General features: G+C 36.4%; 1 protein-coding gene across 1 annotated transcript; it reads right to left on the bottom strand.

Moving 5' to 3' along the window:
- Nucleotides 1-255: 255 nt before the first annotated feature.
- Nucleotides 256-8,553, bottom strand: Rnf146 (ring finger protein 146). Its single transcript, XM_010625742.1, has 2 exons — nt 8,445-8,553; nt 256-2,168 (listed from the first exon to the last, which is right to left on the bottom strand). Coding segments are annotated over exons 1-2 (1,065 nt in total). The 5' UTR covers nt 8,447-8,553; the 3' UTR covers nt 256-1,105.
- Nucleotides 8,554-11,017: the final 2,464 nt, after the last annotated feature.

Raw genomic sequence — 11,017 nt, 5'->3', positions numbered from 1 at the left:
ATCATTTTCCAGCTATAAGAACAGACTCTGTCTTTTCTAGACAAATTCTAGTTACCATGTTAACCTAATACTTTCTACCTTGCCCAGATATAAAAACTGCCAGTAAAAGTCAGTTTTCTAATCTATATGTGTAAGGTGAATTCATGTCTGTTAATTCTGTTTATAAGCCTACCATGTACCGAGTGTAAGACCACTAATGAACACTGCAAAGAAAAATTCCCAGTATCAATTATTTGAGAAATACAAGACTCATAGGCTGTTCAGGTTCATTACCATATTTATTCCACACACACTGCAGATACTGTTTAAGAATTCTCTATGAAGAAATCAAGCTGAGCAGGTGACTGCTGGTCAATTCAAACCTTAACCTTTTAAATGACCTTTGATCTCAACAATCAGAATATTTCCACCCCTCTTTCAGACTCAAACCAAAGACAGTTGTTTTTGATAAACTATTTATTAAATTATAAATTTTTTAATCAAAAAGAAAAATGCAGACAAGAGAAACCTCAGACTACAAGGGCTAAACAGCAAAGCTTATGGGAGGAAACGCCATGAAGTGTGCTACAAAGATTCTGAATCAAAAGTTATTAGCTGTTTTCTTTACTTTTCCATTTCAATAACTTTACTATAAAATTGGTGTTACTCATCTATTTTTTAAACCAAATTCACATCTATGTCCACATTACGTTAAGCTTCCTGTTCATAATGATACCAACATCTCACAGGTGCCAAATTTTAGTAATACTTTTGTCAATCCATGCAGAAAAATAACAATGCCAGTCAAGTGAGGACCATTAATGCACAGATAATCTACACACACTGGCCAAAAGAACTAAATAAATTTTTTAACTATAAAGAAAACAGATGTCAAGAAAACTGGGTTATTACTGAACAGGTCTCAACTATTAACACCCAAGTTCCTTACATTAAATAATTATTTCTCAACAGAGACATGTTAGACATTTAGTTTTTCAGATTTATCCTTCCCAGACCCATTCCCACCCATCTCCCAAAATGCTCTACTGGGCATGAGTATAATGTTATGTGGGCAGGAATTTACAGATAACCATCCAACCCTGGGCACGGAGCTGAAGACATCTATTTAAACTTCAGTTACTGTGCACTGTCCATCAGGTCGTCTGGACCTGACACTCACTGTTCCACCCCCTGCTACTGACCGGTCAGTTCCTGATCGATCAGCTACTGTCTGGTTTGCATTCGGCACCAATAGTCTCTGTTGGGTCAAGGAATGCTGTGCGATAACTGCAGATACATCCTCACTATCACTACTGGCATCTGATTCCATTTCTTCAATGGAGGTGTCTGGCACCCTGCCCGAAGACAGGGATTCATGGTCTTCTTCTCCTTCTCCCCTGTGACTCCTCTCATTTATGCCGTCTCCACTGAGTTGCAAATGAGTGAAAGAGTCTTCCAGAGAAGTGCCTCCTGCATCAGGGGATGGTGTGGCAGGGCTGGTCAACTGCCCATCCACTGATGTCAGAGGCCTCACAGCAGATGACACTGGAGGCTGGACAGATGCTCCACTCTGTGCTGACATGCTGTCCGCACCATCAGCAGAGCTCTCTCTTGCTAGGTTTACAGAATTTATATCACAGTCTAGCCTGAGTCCAGCTACTCCCTTCTTTGGTATATCTATTATATCTCGCTTAATCTTCCTGCGACGTCCATGTTCATTTCTCCTATATTGAACCATATTTTCAAGATCAGCAACATACAGAAACCCAGCAATTAACATTTCAGTGTTCTTTTTACCTTTGGAAAAAGCATCTTCCAGCTCTCGACTAGTGCGCTCATCATACTGCCACCACCCATTTCTTCCTTCATAATACCAGGCATATTCGCCATTCCCTCTGCTCGCTGCCTTGAGTTCTTCTGGTGACAACAAGGTTGGCTTGTCAAGAAAATCCTCAGGAATTTCTTGTCGACAAAGGGCACATCGCTTTCCAAGCCATGACGCTCCCTTTACACACAGATAGCAGAAAACATGCTTACAGGGCAGACTGACTGGGTGAACACATGTTTGCAGACAAATGGCACATTCAGGAACGGTCAGAGAAGGTGTGGTGTTAGAACAGGACTCATTTGCTTTCCTGTTCGTAGGAAGCATGTTTATCGAGTGATCGATTTCACCACACCCAGCCATCCTAGAAGAGAAATAAAGACATAATTTATATAGAAAATCTTTTTGATTCTTGTCTGTGTCTTCACTTTTTGTCTGTAGGAAGCAATGAAACACAAAAATATTAAACCAAAAAAGTATATATACTATTTCTACTCAGACACAATTTATCAGAACTAAATGTAAGTGAAACATTTAAAAATGTTCAATCCATTCTAGACTGACTTTACAATCAGCTGGAAAGACAAAACAATTACTCAGATAATAGTTACCATGCAAATCATCAGTACGTTTTATCTCCTACATATCAATTTTGCCCAATATATCCCCTGAACCTATTATTTCTAGCCTGTAACATTATTTATTAAATTACCACATAAGCCTTCCTTCCTTGCTTACAAGTTGATTTTTACGATAACGACCAACATTTATTACACCCCCACTCCCATTCCAGCCTCAGGTCAAAGCAGTTCTCTGGACCAGGTCTCTACCCAGAAGGGTTACTCCCCCGAAGAACAAGCTTCCTCTGTACAGAGCACTCCATCTTCATCTCCCCTTTCTCAGGGGAACATACTACTACTCTCCTTTCAGGCTTCTTGAGAAGTCTTCCAGGACTAAAGCTACCATCCGGTCCGCAGACTCCTGCCATGCACTCCTCATTCTTAATGAGAACTGTGATGCGGCATTTATTCCTGTGAGTCTGAAACGTGTACCCCCCAAGGCAGGTGTGCTTTGTAAAAGAGGAGACAGGCCACTTTTGGCTTGTCCACATACTTCCATACAGGATTTAGCAACACTAAGAAAATGAGTATGTTTTTCAAATAACAAGAATACAACATGCTATAATTAAATATTTCAGTGATACTAAACTAGACTATCTGATAAAAACTTTTTTAAAAATAATACTCATACTTAGCTTGGCAACATAAAAATTCTGTCTATGTGCTTACAGCTCAGGCCTGCTGAAGTACAATGAAAAGAACTAAATAATGGAAAGCTGCAGCCAGCCAGGGGAGAAAGGGTAATTTGAGCTGAGGGAGTTGTTACATAGTTAAACCAGTGCCAGTCAAGAAATCAAAAAACCCAAGTCTCAGTCTTCCTTATTAATTACATGCTCATAATCATTCAGTAAACCTTTAGTGTAAATTTCCTTACCTGCAAGAATTTACAGAACTCAAGAAAGAGTGGGAAAAATTACCCAACAAAAAATTTTGTAATCACTAAAGGTCTGTAAAAGTCATGTAAAACCAAGGAAGAAAATGATGTGAATATAATGCTGATCTGAGAGAGCAAGAGAAAAGAGAAGGTTTGCTACACTTGATGTAATGTTACTTAAAACACTGACATCAAATTTGGAACATCTACCCTATCGATTCAGATAAGCATTAAATATACACCAAGGTCTATATACAGTGCCAAGAATGGACGAATCTAAAGATGAGTAAGACATACACCTAGGCTATTAAATAAGGAAACACACATACAAGCAGATAATCAGAACATGCAATAACACAGCTGTGTTAAGTAACGAGAGAGACAAATGGACACAGGTTTGATGAAGTTAGTGCTGTGCAGAGGAGTCCAGGCAGAGATATAAGGGATTTGATCAGAATGAACTATGAATATTTAAACCTAAAAACATGAATACAAGAAAAGACATATTGCCATTAACCCTAAAAATACTCGCCATTGCTTCGAGCTCACTTTTCTCTTTGTTCTTGCCGCATTCTGAAGCAGTTCTGAGTCTTTTGTGTTTTTTTATGAGATGATAAAAAATATAATGAATGCTTCTGCTACTTTCCAAGAGAAAGGCAGGTTTCTAAAAACATTATGTTGAGTCCTCATCCACCTTATTCACCAGATCTGACACCGTGCAGTTTCTGACTCTCCTCTAGTCAAAATGATGAAAAGTAAACATTTGAATTGATAAAGACATTGAGAGGGTCAGGGATTTAGCTCAGTGGTTCTGGGGCCTGCCTCCCAAGTGTGAGGGCCTAGGTTTGATCCCCAGTACCAAAAAAAAAGAAAAGAAAAGATTAAAGACATTGAGACAGCTATGACAGTGCAACTAAAGACACATGAAAGAAGACTTCTAGAACTGCTTCAGAAAGTAGCAAGAACTATGGGTGTGTTTGGAGTACTATGAGGGTGATGAATGAAATGTGTCTTTTGCTGTAATATATACTTTTTAAATCTTTATTAAATTTATTGGTACATTTTAGGTATACAATACAGTTACATTCATCATTGGGATCTTGTACCTTTACATAACAGGTCTTGGTTCTTATTTTTCCCCATTCCCCAGGCCTCCCCTCAACACCTCCACCCCTTCCCTGTTTACAAAGATATTGTTTCCATGTTTTTCCTTTTCATATATTTTTTCTTTTCCCTTTTTCTCTTTTCCCTACCCCACCCATTTCTTCTACTCTTTTATTAGATTTTTCTTCCTATTACACAATATCAAGTATAAATTTTGATCCTATTTACTTTTAATTTTTCACACCAGAGAAACTATTTGGTATTTACATGTGTCTTATTAATTTAAGAGTATGGCCTCAATGTACATCCACTTAGATATAACTCTCTCTAGTTTCTCATTGGCTGAATAGTACTGCATTTTATTTAAAAAAAAACCTTCTTTATCCAGTCTCCAGTTGATGAGCAATTGGGCTGTTTTCAAGCATTAACTATTACAAACTGTGCCACTATAGACAAGGGTGAGCATATATCGCTGTGGTATGATTTTCTTTTTGGAAGATACCCACCAGAGGAACACCTGGGTCAAATGGGACTTCTAACCCTAGTTGTTTAAGGTATCTTGTAATATATTCTTCTAATTTAAGCATTCATTGTATCTCTCACACCTCATACACAAGGCAATGAGTCACATAAGCAATGGAATCAGAAAAGGCAATCAGAAATTAAATTACAAAAGCATTATTGCTCTCTGCTAAAGAAAGAGGACTTGATTTTTAAAAAGTAATAAGAAACCACACATATTTTTAAAAGGGAGAAAAATAACAGTAGAGTAATAGTAAACAGAAATGATGGTAAAAATCTCAAAAGATTTGAAGCCATTAATAAAGTGCTGTTTTAACAGGAATGACAACCTATCAATTAATTCTACCATTTTAAACACAAAATGTTTATAATTTAATTACCATAAGAACCTTTACTTTCAGTGCAAGAACAAGCCCATTAAAAGTGACTCCAGAGTTTAAAAATGTGATAGTCAATAAAAAATGTTTACACTCATCAGAAACTGGAAAACATTCTTAGGGTTTCCTCACAGCACATCTAACCTTATGACAATCTCATACTTTTACTGCTTTTTCTGTGTCCCTGGCTCCTCAATAAACAAAGATTCAAAATGCTAAGTTTTTAAAGATTTCAATTATCTGAAAAAAAAAAAAAGTATCTGTTTTCTTTTTCCATTAAGTTTACTGGTACATTTTCTGTATATAATAGTTACATTAATCATTGGGAACTTGTACCTTTCCATGACGTATCTTGGTTCTTATTTTTTCCCTTTTTCCCTGCCCTCCCTTCAAACCCTCTACCCCTTCCTATTTACAAATATTGTTTCCATTCTTTCCTTTTCTCGTATTTTTTCCTTTCCCCTACCCCTCCCAATTCCCCTACCCATTTAGACCTTTTCTTCCTATTTCACATATCTATTATTCATCTTGATCCTTATTTACAGTTTCAGTTTCTTATACCAGAGAAATTATCCAGTATTTACACATGTGGCCCACTTATTTCACTTAAGAGTATTGAATCAATGTGCATCCATTTAACTATAAATGTCTCTAGTTTCTCGTTATGGCTGAGAAGTGCTCCATTTTATAAGAAAAACCACATCTTCTTTATCCAGTCTCCAGTTGATGGGCACTTGGGCTGTTTCCAAGCTTTACCTATTACAAATGTTGCCGCTATAAACATGGGTGTGCATGTATCACTGTTATGATTCTTTTAATTCTTTTGGGTAGATACCCAGCAGAAGAAAAGCTGGAACAAATGGGACCTCTAATCTTACTTTTCTGAGATAACACAGTATTGATTTCCACAGTGGTTGCACCAGCATGCACTCACCAACAATGGAGAAGGGTTCCTTTCTCCCCACAACCTGGCCAGCATTTGTAATTCATTGATTTCATGATAGCAGCCATTCTCTCAGGGTTAGGTGGAATCTCAGTGTTATTTTCATCTGGAGTTCTCAAATGACCAGTGATGCTAAACATTTTTTCATATTTGCTGCTTTTACTTCTTTGTCTGAGAAATGTCTGTTTGTTTCAGATGCCCATTTCTGAATGGGGTCTTTATATTTGGGGGTCTGATTTTTTTTTAAGTTCTTTGTATATTCTAGATAGTAGCCCTTTGTCTGAGGAACAGCTGATAAAATTTTCCCCCCATATTGTAGGTTGTCTCTTAGCTCTGCTGGTGATTTCTCTTACAGTGCAGCTTTTTAAAAAGATGAGATCCGAGTTGTTGATTCTTTGTGCTAGTTCCCGTGCTAAAGGTAGGAATTAGCTATTCTGTTCTTTCCTGGACATCTGAACTCAAAAGTCTGGGTTAGAATCAAGGAAGCTGCATTTTAAGTAAGTGCATGGGGATTCTTCTCAGAGAAACTTGGTAAAACACTGACCTAGGCAAGTGACTTACTCTCTATTTCTTCTGTTAAGTGAGGCACTCCTATCATATGCAGGGATTAAATTCGTTAATTCAAGTAAAACATCCAGTAAGCACCCAATAATACAGCAGGTACTAAAGAAGTGTTCATTCACCCTACTTCTGGAGTAGTTGACCTTGTTTACAATCATGATTATTCCCTGACCTATTAAAGCCATCCAGGAGGTGTGTACTTAGGCTACGGCACTTCAGACATCGTCTTTTCCCAGATCACTCCATCCTGCATGCACACCTACTCTGCCATTACTTCCAAGGTCCCAGAATAGGTCAGCCACAGACCGCTTCTTCCCTACCTAAGCAGTGTCCCTTATACTTCTTGGTCAGTACAGGTGGGCTCCCTCCCATGCTGTGCTCCTCTGTGCTGCATACAGGCCCCAAGAAAGTCTTACCTACTGGGTGGGTTCCACTAAGACCTGGTAACAAAAAGGGCTATTAGCCCTGACAATGACTAACAGCCAAAGGACTGCTGGAGAGTTCCAGAGAGTGACAGAGCAGGAGAGCCAGGAGCAGGGGGATTTGGGTAGGAAGCTGCAGAAAGTGCTCCAGAAATCTATCAAGAGAGTACAAGCCAAGGAGCTACTAAGGGCAGCTGGCATCCTCCAACAGTTATAGCACCAAGAGCTATAAGACTAAAGCTGTAACAGTAAGAGCTAAGAGGCACTAGCACTCAAAGCTCAGAGCTCTAACAATAAAAGCTGAGAGTCACTGGCACTCAAAGTCATAAAGGGAAGTCACTGCCAATTCGTGATTTCCATCTGAACTGAGCAAAAAAACTTCCAGCCAAGTGGTGACATCCAAACTAGAGTGGTATGGTCATACTTTTATCACCAAAATTAGAGTCTTATGTCAAACTAAGAGAAAGTGAAACAGTATCTACAAAGCTTACTCTGATTCAATAATTTAAACCCTAATCCCAAGACTTTGAAAGTCGATAAACTGTTCACTGCATTTTGCATGAATGATATCAAGATAGATAATGTTTATCAATCGAGAAGACAGAACTATAATGTTCAATGTGGGAAATACTTCACCAATAATAGAACAAAGTTCATTATAAGCAAAATCATAGTAATCTAACACTTTAAAGTATATTACACAAAGAGACTAAAGGATAGGAAAATACAATCAATAAAACTGAATTAGATTAAATCAAAATGAAAAAAGCAGAAATTTTTAAAAATTAATTTAAAAAATCAGTCATAGTCGGAAGAAATTCCTTAAATTTAATGAAAGAAGTCTGTACTAACTAATTTTATAGCTAAGAAGTCTCTCTTATTTAAAATAACTGATACTACTGTATCTAACACGATGTAATTACCGTGTAAAGAAAAGGCAGACTCTAGCCCTAGATTACTCCCATGTTTTATTTAGCCTATATTAAGCAAATTCCTGTCTTCAGTTTCATTTCTTGTAAAGATTTTTCCCTATGAGATTTTTTTTGGAAATATTACAATGATAATTTAATGTGAATAAAATTGCTAACCTGATTAAACATATACAAGTCAATACAAAATACTCACTTTGTAAAATTAAAACTAAATGTGATAGACATTGGATTTACTCTATTTTGTACAAATCTACCGCAGCTTTGGAAAATCCACCCTCTACTTACATTTCTGTTGCAGATCCCACAGGTGACCCCCACAAAGACAAAGCATCATCTTCAACAGCAGTCAGCTAGCTGGCAGCATTTTTCTTCCACTGCTGGTTCATCCTTTGGGCTGCAAAAGAAAGAAACTTCAACATCAACTACTAGACTAATCAGGATCAACATAATTAGTCAATCATGTATAATCTTTGACAAAATTCAGTGGCAAGTTTTATTGTGAAAGTAAAATATAAATAAGTGAAGATAAGGATGCTTGCTTTCACCACTGCTACTAAACACTATTTAAAAGTTCTAGCACAGCAAAAGATGGAAAGGGAAATAAAAGCATACAAACTGGCAAAGAAGAAGCAGAAAAATAATTGTCCCTATTCCTACAAAGAATAAAAATCCCCTATTCTCACAAAGAAATTTCTCAAAGAATTCCAAGAAAGCTAATAGTATAAGCAGAATTGCAGGTTACAAATTTCTCTTTCAAACACACACAAACCAAAAACAAAAACCCCAAATCTTGGATGTGCTTCTATATGCTATTTGTAGCTAACAATCCAAAAAAAGGAAATCAAAGAAGCAATTCCATTGATAGTAACATCTATAAGAAGAAAATAGCTAGAAATCAACTTAACCAAGGAAAACTCTTACACTGAAAACTACAAATTTAAATATTACTGAAAGAAAGAGAAGCTAAGTAACTAAAAAGACAACCAGTGCTCATGGATCGGAAGACTTAATATGTTTAGACAAACAATACTACCCAAGGTGATCTAGAGATTCAACTAATTCCAATCGAAATCACAACAGCCTTTCTTGCAGAAACTGACACATCAATCCTCAAATTCATACACAATTGAAAGGGATCCCAAATAGTCAAAATAACCTTGAAAAAGAAGAAGAAAGATAAAACAGCTTTCACTTTCAAATGTCAAAACTTTAGTACACAGCTACCACAAGCAACATAGTATGTTACTGGTCTACGGACAAACACATGAGGCAATGGAATAGAATTCAAAATCCAGAAATAAACTCATATATCTAGCACCAACTGATTTTTCAAAGAATCAAGTCCACTGAATACTCTCTTTAATAAATGATGGGACAACTAGATTTCCACATGCAAAAGATTGAAACTAGATCCCCATTTACATATACAGAACCAAAGTGGATCAGTGATCCAAATACTGTAAAACCTTTGGAAAAAAATATAGGGGAAAATCTTCATGACTTCAGAATTGGCAAAAGATTTAGACATGTGACGCATGGTGGTACACACCTACAGTCCCAGTTCTTGGAGGCTGAGGCAGGAAGATCACTGCTAGTGCAAGGCCAGCGTGAGCTACATAGTGAGTTCAAGGCCAGTCTGAACTACATAACAAGACCCTGTCTCAAAAAAAAAAAGAAAAAGAAAAAGAAACCAACAGAAAAACTGGACTTAATCAGAAATTTAAAATTTAAAATGTATCATCACCTTGGTACATAGTGAATCACACACACACACAAGCTTAAATAGTGCATAGTTTCTCTTACATGAGAAACCCAATACATAAAATGCAAAATAAATGAAAAATAATAAAAAGTCTTGTCCATAAGTACTTTACTTCTGAAACAAACACTGGTGTTTAATGGAAGATAAACTGAGGCAAAACAGTTTCAAAATAATTCATAAAAACTTTCTAAATATCCCATATTTGGCCACTTAAAAGAAATTGTGACTTTTCTTTAGAACTACTTCAGAATTTAAATGAAGCTAAAGCCACAAGCATTAAAAGTAAAAGCTTTGCTACACATATATCAGAACAAAAGTGGTTAAAAAAAAAAAACTATAATTAGTCCAAGGGGATGTAGTTCTCTCAATCTCTTAACTGAAGACTTAAAGTGGATTCTAGCATTTTTCAACAAAATAATATATTACTTGAAAAAGTCCTTAACAGATTAAAAAAAAGAGCAAGGGTCTATCTGCAATAAAAAATAGCAAAGTGTCTACTATTGAACAAAGACATTTTCCCTCAATCTGATCATTCTTTAATAGAAGAGCTTTACCAACATCTACGGCTAGCAGTACATCAGAAATACAATCCATATGCCATTATGACCTTTCCTTACATTAATAAATGCCCTTTTCCACAAAACATAATCAAAATATATTTGCCCAACACAATAGTCCTTTACTTTTTCTTTTCCTCGAGTAATTGTAAGAACACACTTAGAATGCCTTTCACCAATTTTGAGTATGTTGATGATTTCATTTCTACCCTTGAAAATCTTTAACAATAAAATTACTACCCTCCCTATTATTGCACTCTTAAAATTACTTCACTTTAAATTATGCATTATCCTTCCAAAAACAAAAATGTAAATCACATACCCCCACTCTTCTAGACTGCGATTCAGTAATACTACTCCACCAATGTATCTCTAAGAGTTCACAGTACATACAATTTTTTAAAAATCTTGCATGGTGTGGTGAATTTTTGAATTTATATATCCTATGCATAATTTTCAAAGTGGAGACCAAACGGACATTGAAAGTCTGGAGGAAAAAAATGAACTAAAGTGTTTGCAGCAATCTAGATTCTCATCAT

The sequence above is a fragment of the Fukomys damarensis genome, unplaced genomic scaffold (genome assembly GCF_012274545.1).
Source record: "Fukomys damarensis isolate Sample0158 unplaced genomic scaffold, DMR_v1.0_HiC HiC_scaffold_14, whole genome shotgun sequence".
In the NCBI taxonomy this organism is placed as follows: domain Eukaryota; kingdom Metazoa; phylum Chordata; class Mammalia; order Rodentia; family Bathyergidae; genus Fukomys; species Fukomys damarensis.
Note: the sequence above shows the minus strand (reverse complement) of the source record. Positions and strands in the feature narration are given on the sequence as shown.